Raw genomic sequence first — 16,363 nt, 5'->3', positions numbered from 1 at the left:
AATTTTGCCAGCCGCTCTTCTTAAAATGCCCAGATTTGAGAGCACTTGATTGTATTTCGATGGTGCAGGCTTTAGAGACATGTGGAAAATAAAATGTTTATCTGAACATTATTTCTCACATTAATTTTATTATAGTCCAGAGATACCATCTGCTACAGACATGGATACTTGGAAGCCATCATAATGTCTTCTCCATTGTTGTTCTGTCGTTTATTGAAGAAAGTGACTTTGGTGACATCTGACCCATAAATCTTGATAGCAGCTGAATTTCTATTAAACAAACAGTGCAAACTGTAAATAAATCTAATTAAAAAAACCTAAACGTAGCAAAAAATGTTTTTACACCCCCATGAGGTGGTCTTTACCTGCAATTAAAAAAAAACATTAGAGAATTTAGAGATAAGCTGAATATTTTAAGAACTATATTACCTGCTATTATAATGTCAAGTGGACAACACTAAACACAGGGACAGCATTAATAGGGTTTGAAATGTTTGATCATGTCCACAGGATTTTGAAGAGTGCCAGGCAGATGGGATTGAAACTATACTGTTGAAAGCAAACACGTTTAAAATAAAGCAACAATTCTCTTACCAGTCCAGATTCTAAAACAAACCCACAGCTTTTGGAGCAGCTTTGCAGCAATAAGTGTAGAAATTAAACCTGCTGCCCTCCACCCATATAGAAATCGGACTCGTGGGGCTCTATTTTAAAGATTTAGGTGCACAAAGAAAAGCATTATGGGCGTGTCCGAATCAACTTTTGCTATTTTAAAGGTGGAAAAAAAACGGTCTAACAGGGTTGTGTATATTCTCTTAATGAGCTATGAGCTATGAGTTTCATCTCTCATTTCCTTTAAGAGTCAGTTGCATCGTGCCAAGACGCTTTTGCTGTTTACATGGCGGACTTTCTAAATGGAAAAACTGAATGGACAAACTGCAGCACGTGGATGAGAAATGAGCCTCCATTTGGCCTCTTTACTTTTACTTTAATTTTGTGGACAAGTAAATGATGTAGTACACACTCCACTGAAGACATCCATTAGCCTATGTATTTAATTTAGTTTGTCAAGCGCAAAGATTTGTTTCAAAACTATTTCTAAATTCTGTTCTAATTTCCAGCAAACTAATAAATAAACAATAATAACGAAGTGTGATCAAAAAACTGAGTTATATCCTAACACACGTCCTATTCCCCATATGGTCCAAAACCCGACAGGTGGACACATCTAAGCTTTATTTTTTAATAAAACAAATATAAATATGTATATAATAAATAATACTGCTGATAATAATAACATTATACAAATGCAAATTGTCATGAATAAACTGAAAAAGCCCCCCGAGATAAAGAAGACATGGAGGCAGTGGTTTTTATATTTATGCAGAAAATAATAGTTTTTATATTATTTGTTAAGATATTTGTGTATTGCTGTCCATCCTGTGTGTTTTAAGCAATGTGTATGCATTTAAGGCTCTAACAACTAACATGCTCTGCGCTGGACTGCTTTCAGTTGGTCTATTGTGCAGTCTATTTTAGTTCCTCAAAATAGCAATGCACCAACAATGCGCCTTAACACACCTCCTTTCTAGACCAAAACACCTATGAGTCCTCAAAGTGGCAAAAATGAATTTACTATTTAAACAATGTGTCGCAAAACGGCAAAATTAGGGTTGCGTTGGTCTTCAAATAGCAATAAATTGAGCCAAACACATCTTGCGGCCCATAGTCTCATTATCATTTTAGTAAGCGACCTTGTTGTTTTTGTTTAGTTTTCACTTTTGAGCGTTATAATTTTTCTATCCGCGACCACGATACTTTAAATAACTTATTGATCACATAATTTTACGCAAAAAAATGACATATTAGGATTTCAAGCATGCATGCATGATCTTATATACTATTCCCTCCAAAAAAAATGCGGAAAGTGGTCAAAGGAAAAAAAAAACGACTTTAAATTTAAACACCAGTTGTAAACATGAATACGTCTCCCTTATCTACTTGTGATCTGATTAACTAGAACACAACTTGGATAAACCCCCATATATACTCAACAGAAGAGCAAAGTTGGGAGAGACAATAAGGGTGTTTACTGTGGACCATTTCATTCATTCATTCATTCATTCATTCATTCATTCATTCATTCATTTTCTTTTCAGCTTACTGTAGTCCCTTTATTAATTGGGGGTCGCTAGCGGAATGACCTTATCCAACTTATCCAGTATATGTTTTATGCAGCGGATGCCTTTCCAGCTGCAATCTATCACTGGAAAACTCCCATACACTTTCATTCACTACAAACAATTTAGCTTACCCAATTCATCTATAGCGCATGTCTCTAGACTTGTGGGCGAAACCACACAGAGAACATACAAACTCCACACAGAAATGCCAACTGACCCAGGCTCGAACCTGCGAGCTTCTTGCTGTGAGGCAACAGTGCTACTCACTGTGCCACCGCGCCGCTTATTGTTTATAATGTGAAAATACATATCCTAGGCCTTTTTTTTGACCATTTTTACTTTTCTTTAGAATATCAATATCCTTCAAAAAGTGCTGATAAGGTGATCAAACACATATAGACCACCAGTTACCAGGCATAGATCCCCTGATCCCTACCCTGTTACTCTCCTCCAAAAGGTCAGCGTGGAGATGAGCATGTCAAGATGATTGTGTTATGCTGGAGAGGCTGGGCTCTGTTCAAAGTGCTCTTTCTCCCAGCGTCTGGCACTAAAATTACAGAGTGGGCTGTCAAAGCGTGCGAGCGTCCTTCAAAGTGAAGTAGAGCGCTTATCTCTGTCGTGCAGGCTGCTGATGCTTAAATCATTTGTTGAGAGTGTAAGACATTTTTGCAGCACTCTGAAGCTCTAGACTTACTGGTTCCCAACCAGACTCACACCCTCAGATGGGCTGTATCCCATGCTGCACTGCAAACATTAGCAGCTGTGGACACATCCCTCAAAACAATATGTGAAGGGCTGTGTTGTTGCTGAAATGTCTGGCACGTATTTCCTTGGAGGACTGATTCACAGCTTATGTGTCTGATTTTCTCACTCTGCCCTCGCTACAACCTAATCCACATGTGTGTGTGAGTGTTGATGTTGAAACTGGGGATTACGCTGTTGTAGAGCTTTCAAGGGACACAGATGCTTGGTTTCATCAGTAATTTCAAGTGTGTTTTCAGTGTAAACTAGGCCTTAATGAAAAATGATAGCATTATGGTGAACAGTTAGCATGAAAATTTAGCATCGCACAGTAAGTGTTAGTGAGAAGACCGTGGTGGAAAATTAATTAAGTGTCCAGGCTAGGTTGTCAAACTGATTTTGGCACTTGGCGTCAAACGTGGGGTTCACCCTTCAATGGATTAAACACTGTGATTAGCCGTGCGACAGTTTAGGTAATTACAGCCCTTTCTGATTCAAAAACAACAATAAAAGAGCTCAAACTAATATGACACACACCTGGTGTGGGGATATGCTTATTAAAAACTTTGAAAGCAATAGATTGTGAGGAACTTCAACAATGAGAATGGGAGAAATCACTAAAATAAGCCGTGCATCCTCCTGCTTGCTAGCTGTAGCGTTTGCATGGATATAATTAGGTGATTCTTTCCTGGTGTTGTTCTGACGTCTGTGGTTTGAAAATGTCACCCGGCAGTGGTGCATTGTGCTGAAACTGCTGTGTTGCTTTTCTGTTTTTCTCTGTGGCTCGTCCAACTGTGCTTGTGTTCTTTATGCTGGTTTCATCCTTTGGACTTCCTGTGGACCTTGAATCTCGTCATTTCAGTGAATATAAAGGCATAAAAATTGGTTCATCCACAAATAAACATACTCATCCAGTATTACTTTCTTACATGGAATACAAAAGTAAAGCAAACTGGCTATCAAAACGTTCAAGTCCAGGAACAGGATAGATTTTAGCTACACTATATTGACATTTTGCATTAGAACGTGTGTTGCATTCTTATCTTTGCCACAAAAGGGAACTATGGGGAAAATATCAATTGAAAATGAATAAGCAAATTAAACTATGGGCGCCATGATGGCTCAGTGGTTAGCACTGTTGCCTCACAACAAGTAGGTTGCTGGTTCGAGTCCCGGTTGGACCAGTTGGCATTTCTGTGTGGAGTTTGCATGTTCTCCCCGTGTTCCTCTAGGTGCCCACAGTCCAAAGATGTGAAGTTTAATATTAAACTAATCTCGAGAGGAGCATGTGCTCAGATTGACCCAGATGGTCTACATTAGCTAATCTCGATCCTCCAATCAAAGGATTCCAAGTCACTATACATATTCTCATTTCCTTTCTACAACTATCTTCGTCTGGAAGGAACCCCCCTCCTCCCCTTCATCCACCTATATCCAGAATGGATGGCATGGTGGCCCAGTGACTAGCACAGTTGCCTCACAGCAAGAATACCAATGGCTCCAGGTCCTTGCTGGGCCATCTGGTATTTCTGTGCGGAGTTTGCATGTTCTCCCAGTGTCCGCGTGGGCTTTCCCTGGGTTCCCCGGTTTCCTCCCACCGTCCAAATATGCTCTATGTTATAGACAAAATAAGCCCAAGTCTTTTTCTAAATGTCTTACTCTCAGGAAGTTCACCTTAGCCTCAGCAGCGGGGGAGTTTCGAGATCGACCTGAGCTCAATCTTCCCTCGCCCTGCGAAAGTGAGGGAGACCTGGTCCTGAGGATCCCTTGAGCTCAGGGCTCTGTCACGGAACAGCATGCCAAACAAGCTATGTATAAATCATGAGCTAAGTGAATTCCTGAAATGCGCTTTAGGTGAATTTGATGAACTAAAATTGGCCATAGTAAATAAGTGTAAATGTGAGAGTGTATGGGTGTTTCCTAGTACTGGGTTGTGACTGGAAGGGCATCAACTGTGTAAAACATGCTGAATAAGTTGGCGGTTTATTCCACTGCAGCGACCCATAAATGAATAGGGCCTAAGCTGAAGAAAAGTTAATGAATGAATGAAATTAAGCTATTTACTGTGATTGTGCATGACTTTATTATCCTCTATTGTTAAATAAAGGACAGTTAATGATTTGTTCTGTAAGCCACCGTGATTGTGGTTTTGGTAATAAATGAAAATATGAATGAATGAATTACTAGCTTGAAATAAATTGGTGTGTAATATTTACTTAAAATGAGTAAAAATAATCAAAAACATAGCTATTCTGTTGTGAACACCATAATGGTATGTGGCAACATTGACTTTTATTTGGTAAAATTCTGCTGTCAGGTCATTCCAGTGAGAATTCGAAAGGTTGAGACTTGAAAACAAGAGTGAAAGATTTTCCTGCACAGTTTTTATATGGTTCAGATTGGTTATGCAAATGTGCTTGTTGACCAGTTTTGTGATATGTCATTTAAATATTTCTACAATAAAATCTGATAAAACTTAACTAGGTCAGTTAATAGTAAAGTACACAAAACCCAACGATCAAGATTTCAGCCGGAGTAAAATTTTCGTTATTTAGCATCATCAGTTTGCTTGGAGATGCTTTAGTTGTACCATTTTGTGAGCACGAAGCAAGGTTGCTGTTTCTAGCTGGCCTCTGTTACACTTACCCCATTTCCTCCAGTTCTGCTTGCAGTACTACAAAAAACATTTGAACTCATGACTTCGCTATGGGAAGTGGGCACACCAACTAGGTCACTATAGCCTGCAGCCTCAATGTCACTTGCTAGTGAGCCTCTTGAGGCAAGGGGAGTAAATTTTACTCAGACAGCTCCTACTTGCTGGCAACTGTTTTGTGCAGCTTGCATATGTTATTCAAATTGTTAATTAGTTTGTCCTCAGGGTGTCAACGTTGAACTTGGCTATTCAGTGAAATGTAACAGCTTAGTTGAAACAAGTACAACAACAAAATACTGAAGATGGCTGAAACAATAGTCATTTGTGTTTACGAGCACTAGCGTGAACCAGGAGATTTTTTTTATTGCTTATAACAGTTGGAGATAAGAAGAACAGTCAATGCTGTTTGACTATACATACATGACTTGAAAATGTAGTATACTTTGGGCTATATAAATATTTAAAAATATTATAAATATAGGTATAATAATTTTGACTTTAACTGTATTTAAATATTTTAGATTTAATCCAAGAGCTATCTGATGTATATACAGTTGCAGTCAGAATTATTAGCCCTCCTGTTTATTTTTTTCCCCAATTTCTATTATACATAATAGTTTTAATAACCCATCTCTAATAACTGATTTATTTGATCTTTGCCATGATGACAGTACATAATATTTACTAGGTATTTTTCAAGACATAATATTCAGCTTAAAGTGACATTTAAAGGCTTAACTAGGTTAATTAGGTTAACTAGGCAGTTAAGGGGTTAAATTGTTGGGGAAGGGGTTCTAAAAAAATATTGAAAATTATTCAATAAAAAGTTTTTAAAATATCTTAATTTGCCTTCCAAAGATGAACGATTGGAACATTTTGCACCGAAATAACGGTGAGTAAATAATACGAGAATTTTTAACTAAGAGAATTGTGAACTAACCCTAATATAAACAAAGTGGTGACAATCAGTGCTGAAATATGTACATTTTTATCCACTTTTGGATTATCTGGTAACCTAAAAGCATCCATAAAATTGCTTTCCATGAGAAATCACAGGAGATACTTCCAGTATCACAGACACTACCACTAAGATGTGATTAACAGTACTGCCAAACATTCGCATCTGTATACCCGCACAGAGTATATTTCCGCCCTCAGAGATCACTATGAATCCCACCTCTCGCTGAGCATTGTTTGCAACATCTGTTCTTCATTTTGAGGTCTCTGACCGGTGTCTGTTGAGAATGGGCTACAGATAACTAAACGGACATAAAATCCAATCTCATTTCAATGATCATTCTCAGATGGGGACAAATCATACCCCACAGTCTCCGCTAACGGGAAATGGAGGAACCTCTGAGATTCACCCTTCCCATCTGCTCTTGTGCCATTGTTCAGATGAGTTCTCATCAGGCTGGCAAAAGCTGACTGAACATACAGCTACTCCCAGCGCTACTGGGCTCTGACAGCATTTGTTTGAAGGCAGAGCTTGAGCCAGGAAAGAAAATCTCCTTCTGAATATGATATGAAAAGACATGCCATCATTTGATCTCAGGCAGCTTCTTTCTGCACCTCTTACACCTCAAACTCATTAGGTTTCCTAAGAGCCGAGTTAGTCTGGTCATTCATTACCCTAAGTTCAGAGATTGTTAGCCTTTTTAGAAAGATAAAAGGAGAGAGATTGAAACACCTGCTGCCGAAGATAATTAGGAGCAGTGTTTTAAGGCTCAGTCTGAAGGGCCCAGAGGCTTTGTGCGGGATGTTTTTTCTCATTAAAGCATTTTGTCTTACATTTTTATACCAGGGTTGTCAGTTTGATGTGTTAATTTAGAGCACTTTTAGGATCCACTATTTGTAAGATCCATTTACTAATAATAAGTCAGGGTTTTTTTAAATTATCATTCAAGAGTTCACACTTACAGTAGCTGATGATTGATTATGAAATCCTCGAGTCCGGGACTCCCTCCTGTTTGCAAGACAAGAGGGGAGTTTGAGCTTAGGTAGATCTCGAGAACTCCCCTGCTGTAGTAGCTAATGAACAGATAGTGATTGCTCTTAAGAGATAACTACTTACTAGGAGCATGTCTATGGTGCCGATTTCGATTAGTCAATTAACTTAATTTGCATGTTTTTGGACAGTGGGAGGAAACCAGGGAACCCGGGGGAAACCCATGTGAGCACGGGGAAAACATGTAAACTCAACAGTGCTAAGTACTGGGCCACCATGCCAGCCATCTAGGAAATGAGGAGGAGTAGGGGTGGAAGGGGGGATTCTTCAAAACGAAGATGGCTGTTATATGGAACTTAGGGTATTTATAGTGGCTTAGGAATCGTCTGATTGGAGAATCATAAACTAAATAATGTGGGACCGGCTGCAAGCAACCATAAGCATATGATCCTCTCGAAAAAAAATCTTCACTTATTACAGAGTTATTCATATTTTGAAAAACAATTTTTAAAATATTTCCAATTTCTACATTGCAATACGCTTCTTTTACATTAATTAAAGGAATAGTTCACCCAAAAATAAAAATCCATTTACTCACCCTTTACTTATTTCGAACCTTTATGTGTTTCTTTTTTCTGTTAAGCACAAAAGAAGGTATTTTGAAACATGTTGGAAACATGTGGACTAGCAGTAAACAATACTTACAGACAGAGTTGGCAAAAGTATACACATCCTTCACGCAAGTAGAAGTACAGTTACTCGTGTTAAAATGACTCTGGTAAAAGTTGAAGTACTGTAAGTACACTTTTACTCAAGTAAAAGTAAAGAAGTACAGCCTCAAAAATGTACTTAAGTAAAAAGTACTCATTACTACTAAATGTTTTAGTTTCGCTAGGTAAATATTTGGTTTCCCCCACAGTCCAAAGACATGCATTATGGATGAATAGACAAACTAAATTGACCGTAGTGTATACGTGCATGATGGCGTCACGGTGGCGCAGTGGGTAGCACGATCACCTCACAGCAAGAAGGTTGCTGGTTTGAGCCCCGGCTGGGTCATTTCTGTATTGAGTTTGCATGTTCTCCCCGTGTTCGTGTGGGTTTTCTCTGAGTGCTACGTTTTCCCCCACATTCCAAAAACATGTGGTATAGGTGAGTTGAATAAGCTAAATTGGCCGTAGTGTATGTGTGTGAATGAGAGTGTGTGGGTGTTTCCCAGTGTTGGGTTGTGGCTGGATTATCATACATCTGCTGTGTAAAACATATGCTGGATAAGTTGGCGGTTAATTCCGCTGTGGCGACCCCAGATTAATAAAGGAACTAAGCCGAAAAGAAAATGAATGAATGGATACGTGCATGTGTGTATGTTTGTTTCCCAGTACTGGGTTGCAGCTGGCATCCGCTGTGTAAAACATATGCTGGAATAATTGGCGGTACATTCCGCTGTGGCGACCCCTGATAAATCAGGGACAAAGCTGAAGGATAGTGAGTAAGGATAGGTAGATAACTAGACCTCACATTCTGTTGATAGATTAATATAAACTCATTCATTCACTTATTTTCTTTTCGGCTTAGTCCCTTTATTAATCTGGGGTCGCCACAGCGGAATGAACCGCCAACCTATCCAGCATTTGTTTTATGCAGCGGATGCCCTTCCAGCTGCAACCCATCACTGGGAAACACATACACACTTATTCACACACACACATACACTACAGACAATTTAGCCCACCCAATACCCACTGCGTTGCCCATTGATATAAACTAACTTACATTTCAAATTTTTGTGTAAAATGTTTGTTTCCATATTTATGAGAATAGCCAAGCAGCATTAAACCCTGCAATATTGCCAAATATTGTCTCTTGTTTATCTGTGATCCGATATGTGTCTTATTACTGTGTACACAGGGTAGCATCAGTCATGTTAAATTTGTTGACTCCCTCTGTCTCATTTGCTTAGTCATCCTTGCCTTTTACATTGTAATCTTCATAAACTAGCCTACATATGGTGCATGATAGCCTTAGTTGAAAATGTCACGCGGGCACACAATGACAAAAAAAAGATTGATTGCATCAAAAAGGTTTTCAAATTGCGCAATGAAAAAATAAATTACAGATCGCGCAACCAAACACATAAAGATGAAAGTAACGACCCTGGTTTAAAATTGTTCGGAGTAGAAAGTACAGATATTTGTTTAAAATTGTAAGGAGTAAATGGAAAATGTTGTCAAAAAAATAAATAGTGGATTAAAGTGGGCTACTGATACCAGAAAGATTTTACTGAAGTACAGCAACGATGTATTTGTACTTCGTTAATTCCCATCTCTGCTTACGGAGCACTTTTTAGTTACCTAATATGCACTGTAAAACCCAACAGTAAACTTTATGAAATGAAAGGAGTGTAGTTAACTCAGAATTCACTGAAAGTTAATTCTACTCATTTGAAAAGAGTTTTGAACTCCGTGTTGAAGGTAATAAGTTAATTAAAATATAAATTAATTTTTAAACTCAAATGATTTGTTGCAATTAGTTTCCTCAAATGGTTTGAGTTGCCTTAATTGGGTTTTACAGTGCTCAGTTGGTTTGAGTTCTCTTCATTTATTGGGTTTTACTGTGCTCAAATTGCTTCATTTACTCAAATGGATTAAGTTCACAGTACTTATTAGGATTCGTTTTTGAACTTAGATGGTTTGTTGCAATTGGTTTCCTCAAACTGTTTAAGTTCCCTTAACGTTTTCGGTTTTACAGTGTGCCATTTACCAAATTAATTCTTAATATTTGTATCTGCTTAGATTACTTAATGAACTGTGAATTGTATTTCATTAACAAACAAGGATCAATAAATATGGTTAAATATTGCTTGTTGCTATTTTATGGTATTTACTGCATTATCAGTTATAGCAAATTATAGCATTAGCTATAAGCCTTAAGATGTTTATGCAAGTTGTCACGATCATCAGCGATCATAACTCCCAGATCGCTGGATCTCACACACATGGACTACAATTCCTCCATTAATGGACTACATATTCAGTCATGCCACACACGTACTCACACCTGCTCCAAGTCTCTACTGATTACACTCGCACCACCTGAGCATTGTCAAAGACTGATTACAGACACTACTTAACAGCACACACTCTCATTTCCATTGCCGAGTTTTGTTAGCTGTAAAGTGACATTACAACGTGTTTCCCTTAGTCTTGTTCCTTTTTGATCTTTGCCTGTTTTCCCTTTCTTCTTGTCTGCCGCCTGTCTACCGACCTCTCGCCTGTGTTTTACTACGATTCTGGACTGCCTTTATACATGTGTTTGCACCTGTGTTGACCATTGCTTCCCTGACTTTGAATAAACCTGCACGTGGATCCTAAACTTCAGTTGTCTCTGTCACTCCCCGTGTTACACAAGTACAAACAATAACAATAATTTATTGTGACACATGAAATGAATGAGTATATAATGCACAAATGTCACTGATAACAAGAGTTTCTGAATTCTACTTACAGCCCGTTTCATAAATAAATAATAGTTTTCATTGTACTGTATTAGCTCAATTATTGAAATTGAATTTCCTGTTGAAACAGGAAGCAAGGAAGCAGTGTAATGTAATATTCTCTTTAAAGTGAAGTGGCTGCTCTTCCAGAGACTGAAGGACTCTTTTTCTACATCCCTCAGGATAATGTGAACCTGCTGCTCACTGAAGAAGAGATGTACAGTCTGATGGAAACCTTCAAGCAGTGCAAGATCATTCCAGGTGTTTCTCCCAGTGCTTTTTTAAAACAGAGATGTGGTTTAAATATGTGCCTTTAGGAAGCTAATTAAAGCTTCTCTAATTTATCACATCAGTACTGTAATTAGGCCTGACCTGTTTTCATTGATTGATGATGCAGTAACTTCCCTTTCACCTACTTTCTGCTCAGAGTCGTGTCTGGTGTCAGATGAACTCCTGCAGTACAGGCACTTTGTGACCAAGCAACTCTTTGAAAGAGACTTGACCGATGAGGAGGAAGAGGAGGTTCTGGCCCAGTTTGCAGCTCTGGATCCTGAAAAGAAGGGTCAGATTGAGTGGTCTGACTTTCTCTACCATGAGACACTTTCAGTGCTGCAGAAGTTCCGGACTGAGGTAATGTGGGACAACAAATTTAGCTGTGTGTTATTAGAAAGGGCACCCTTGAAACTGTATCCGAGTGTATGTTTACACAACAGGGATATACTGAAAGAAAAAAGTGTGTCATTTGTATTTTTGCAAAGTGTTGCATACTAAGATAGTGTTGTCAGAACGAACGTCATTCAGATAGATCCATGAAAATGACTAACATAGCTGCATTATCTTTGCCAGGCCAGTAGTTAGCGATGTCAGTTTATAAAGAAACAAAACACTTGCATTATGTATGTGCATATGGCACACTATGCACTATGTACATATGCACTTACACAATCAGCGGCATAGTATATGTATGTAGTGTCGTCCCAAATGGAGCACTAACGTTTTTTTACTAAGCGGAAATTCAAACGATTTTCCTGATGACGTTTGACTTTTGCCAAATTAGTGTAATAAATGACCAAACTACCAAATAAAACCTGTCATGAGTATAACCGCATTCACCATCGGGAGGCGGTATAATCAATCTCATAGGAGAATTTTGCTTTCACAGTCCAAAATAGATAAATGTAATCTAACATGAGCGCTCACAAGCTACGTGAGCAAAGCTGTGGTCGTTGAGTGCATCATTGCACACTTCATTTTAACGGTTGAATAAGTGATGTTTTATAAACAAATTTCGGGAGGAGCACGCGCTGAAGTTTCAGTATCAAATACGTCATTGACAATTATTCTATTATCCAATCAGTTCTTGACCAAACCCCTATATATACCAAAGCTGTCTTACCTGCAGCATCTTACGACTTTAGCATCCTTCCACCACCCCGTCACCTCACCTCTTAAGCATTACAATCCCGGGGGTAGCGTTCTGGGGCCGGGCTAGATACTTCGCTCGAATCCCAATTCCTCTCTGTTTCCTGATAAGAGGAATAACTCGAGTTTGGGTGTCTTCCCCGAGCTCAGAGCTCTCTCCCCGGACAGCACGCCAAATACGCTTTATTCTGAAACTATTGCAAGTGTGAACTCGTGAAGTGCATCATCTGGGTATTTAAAGTGCACTTATTATTTTTTTGAGTTTTTAGTGTAAACGCACTAATATTTATACTACAAAATGGTGTAGAATAGTTTGGGATGCACCTACAGTGAAGTCTTGTAGTCAAACACTCTTGCTTGGTATAGTCTGAACATGAAACATGCATGCACATGATGTCTTCGGTGCTTACTAGGAGACAATAAAGCTATTATTTAAAGAAGTATGAAACATTTTTTCAAAAGAATAAAATTGAAGAGTTCTGATCCAAAAGCCTCCAAATGCCATCTGGAATTTTCCTTTGTAATTTAGATTTTTTCAGACTCCTGTGTGTAAGTTCAGTAATTTCACATTTATGGCTCATAATAGGTTTTAAACTTCATATTTAAAGTGAAACAACAGAAGATGAACATAGGAGCCTGAGAAAATGATAATTTTAGAAGGAAATTTCATACGACATTTAAAGACTTTTTACGTTTGATTGCTTTAGTTATTGTCACTATACACTTTGCACTTATTCGCTATTTATTTATTCACTATGCACTGAAAAAATGATATCTGCAAAATAGTTGTAAACAATTTATATGTGTTATATGTGTTTGAATGGACAAATTAAATTTAGAAATGTTCAAATTAATTTGTTTGTTTAAATTCAACCCAAGTTTATTGTTTAAAACCACTTAACAGACTTATTTTTTTGATGTTTCTGCTATTTTTGCAGAATGATTTTGAGTGTAAATGCTGAAATCCTATCATATAATTTTACTTTTATTGTAGTTTTATTTTGTTTTGTTTTGGTTTACAATTAAAAATCCAACAAGTAATGTTTGGGAATTAAATCTACAGCAGATCTCTAATGTAATACATCTACTAAAAGACAGAAAATATTACTTCAAAACTTGTATTCTACATACATGATGCAAACATGTGCATGTTGTTCAATAATATTACTGAAATTAATAGAAAAAAACTGAATAAATTTATATTTACACATTTACATAGGTAAATAAATATTTCAGCATGTGACGATTCCACATGTGACAGTATAAATGTTTATAAAACATAAAGTCTATATAAAAAAGGTATAAAAATGTAAAGTCAAACAGCTTTGAATATGGCTTTACTTATCACAAAATTGGTTTTGCAAGTATTTTCCATTTGTAGTATTAGTAATAAGTAATAATGGGTAAATTGTATTGAACAATCAAAACACATTATTCTGTTTTTCTTTTGCAATCCAGAATTCACTGGTGCGAATCCTCACAGCAAAGGAGAGGGACCGAGCCCGGGCTCTATTCCAGAGTATAGATCAGGACAAAGATGCCATCATTACTGCCGGAGAAGCCAGAAAAGCTCAAACCTCCTGGTTTCAAAAGACTAACAAAGAATCACAGTCCTGCAATGTCAGGTGAGCCAATTATATAGTCATTGAGGCTAATCACAGTTAGCGTGATATTCCTAAACGATTCTCAATCACGACCACTTACATAATCAACAATAAGCATCGGACAAACACTTGAAAATCATTTCGGTGACTCGTCCAATTTGCCTGGCCTAGGTGAGCAACAAATCAGATCAATCTTGGCAGTTTTTATAGCGATGTCATGCTGCCAGTCCCTGCACGAGCTGCTAGCCAATGCTAACTGCTCTCACTTTATTAGCATGTATCCCCTCATCTCTTCTCAGGAATTACGGGCTAACTTTGCATTCAGGAACTCTGCCGAGAGAATTTGAATCATTTAAGTAGTGCACATGCTGACAGTTCTGACATTGGGATTAATGTTTATAGCGTAAATTAGATGATATAACCGTCAGAGTAAGTCGTCTGTGGAAGGAAAGCGGAAAAAGTTTCTCAATGACAGGCTAAGATCAGGGATGCAGACTGACTTTGACAGAGCACACCGTGCCAGTCGCATCATAATTCAAACCTCGCTTTAAACCCAGAAGTCAGAATGATGAGTATTTGCTGTGAATTCTGGGGTAAAATGAAGCTAGGTGCTTGGATCATTTCTCCTTTTAAATCCTGAATTCGTCAAGCACAACTGAACAGCGTTTATTTGAAATAGACGCATTATAAATGTATTTACTCTCACTTTTGATCAGTTTAAAACATTCATGTTGAATAAAAAAATCATACTAATCCCAAACCTTTGGAGTGGCATCATGCAAAATGTCAGGGATGTCCGAACTCGATCCTAGAGGGCCGGTGTCCTTCGGAGTTTAACTCCAACTTGCTTCAACACACCTGCCAGGAGGTTTCTAGTATATCTAGTAAGAGCTTGATTAGCTGGTTTAGGTGTGTTTAGGTGTGATTAGGGTTGGAGCTAAACTCTCGGACACTGGCCCTTCGAGTTTCGAATATGTATATTTTGAACAATTCAGTTGAATCTGTGTATGTAGTATATGGGACACTCTGTTTTGACATCATCCTACATGCCTTATTGTTTTTTCCCCAAACCATTCATCCCATCATTTTCACCACTTGAATGTCCATTTGCCCTGCAGACTCATGGGATTGTGTTCCCCTTTGTTCAGTATGGGGTAAGTCACTCGATCTGCATGGGCCTCCCCTGAAATCACCATACACCGTTCCCTGTCATCTCCATCATTATACTCATGATAATCATTATCACCTAAATAAGTATTCTGTAATGCAGGCTGAGATATCAGTGGCTAAATATATCAAAGCTAAACTGGGTAGTATCTGGCTGTTTCATTCGGTCTGCCACTATGGCTTTATTAGATGAGACCTTGCTCTCCCATTATCGGGATCAAAAAAGAGGCTCTTGTTCCCCTCAGAGAAACCCTTAAGGACATTTTTCATCAGTATTAAGGGGCACAGCAGGTTAAACGATTGCTTGAGTGTGCGGGTGCATGGGGTTGTGGGTGTTTGCGTGTGTGTTTGGCACATTCATGGCATGACTAAGCTTGCATCCTAATTTACGCTCATTAAAATCAACTGAGGGCTTGAGATCAAAGCCGACAGTCTCGACTCTGAGCCGTCCCAGTTCTGCAGGAGATGTTTGGGTTGCTCTGGTCATGGTTGCATACGCTAGTCATTGAAATTAACTACAGGATGTTTTGGTTTCAAATGAATTTTTTTTAGTCAACGGAGTTTGTCAAATCATTTCTCGTGTTCTGAATGGCGTGCAAAGTCTGGAGTTTGTGAGACTTCCATACGTGCAATTATTGCGGGCCATTCAGAATTGAATTGAGAATGCATTGCGATTCCAATTCAAGTCCTGAATGCATGTTTCTGCACATGAGTGAACTAGTTGTGTCTTGCCGGTGGCTGGGTATTGTCTCTCTGGGCTCTGAGGTGTCATGAGAACAACAAATTAGAGTTTGAAAACCCAGAGGCTGTAAAAGTGCCGCCTGCTGTGAGCTGTCCGGTGATGTGCGTGTCTGTGTGGGAGAGATTGAATGAAACAGCATGTCTTTCAGCTTGCTTTCTTCACCTGCAGTATCAGCCATGTTGGGCCAATATCTGAAAGCAGTCCTGCCAGCTCCAGCAGTGAGAGAAGCAGGGATAAAGCCGTGGAGAATGACAACAGGTGGGTATATGTGTGTTAGTTTCGATTTCAGGTTGTGTAAAGTTCAAAAGTATTCTTTTTTTTTTTGTTTACACAAATGTTAGCATCTGTTTACACATGTGTTAGCATTTGTGCTCTGTCACTTTAAAGTGTCCTATATTTGACGGTGTGCT

The 16,363-nt window shown here is 38.4% G+C and overlaps 1 protein-coding gene across 2 annotated transcripts in view; it reads left to right on the top strand.

Annotated features, from left to right (window-relative positions):
- phf24 (PHD finger protein 24) overlaps nt 1-16,363 on the top strand; it is a 56,066-nt gene that overhangs the window by 36,908 nt on the left and 2,795 nt on the right. Inside the window, exons 4-8 of one of the 2 annotated variants that reach the window (XM_056467320.1) lie at nt 11,201-11,279; nt 11,446-11,648; nt 13,899-14,065; nt 15,163-15,198; nt 16,122-16,211. In XM_056467320.1, coding sequence (XP_056323295.1) covers nt 11,201-11,279; nt 11,446-11,648; nt 13,899-14,065; nt 15,163-15,198; nt 16,122-16,211 — 575 coding nt within the window. The remainder of the gene's footprint in view (nt 1-11,200; nt 11,280-11,445; nt 11,649-13,898; nt 14,066-15,162; nt 15,199-16,121; nt 16,212-16,363) is intronic. The other variant, XM_056467321.1, reaches the window with a different exon arrangement.

Source organism: Danio aesculapii, chromosome 10 (assembly GCF_903798145.1).
Source record: "Danio aesculapii chromosome 10, fDanAes4.1, whole genome shotgun sequence".
Classification (NCBI taxonomy): Eukaryota; Metazoa; Chordata; class Actinopteri; order Cypriniformes; family Danionidae; genus Danio; species Danio aesculapii.
Note: the sequence above shows the minus strand (reverse complement) of the source record. Positions and strands in the feature narration are given on the sequence as shown.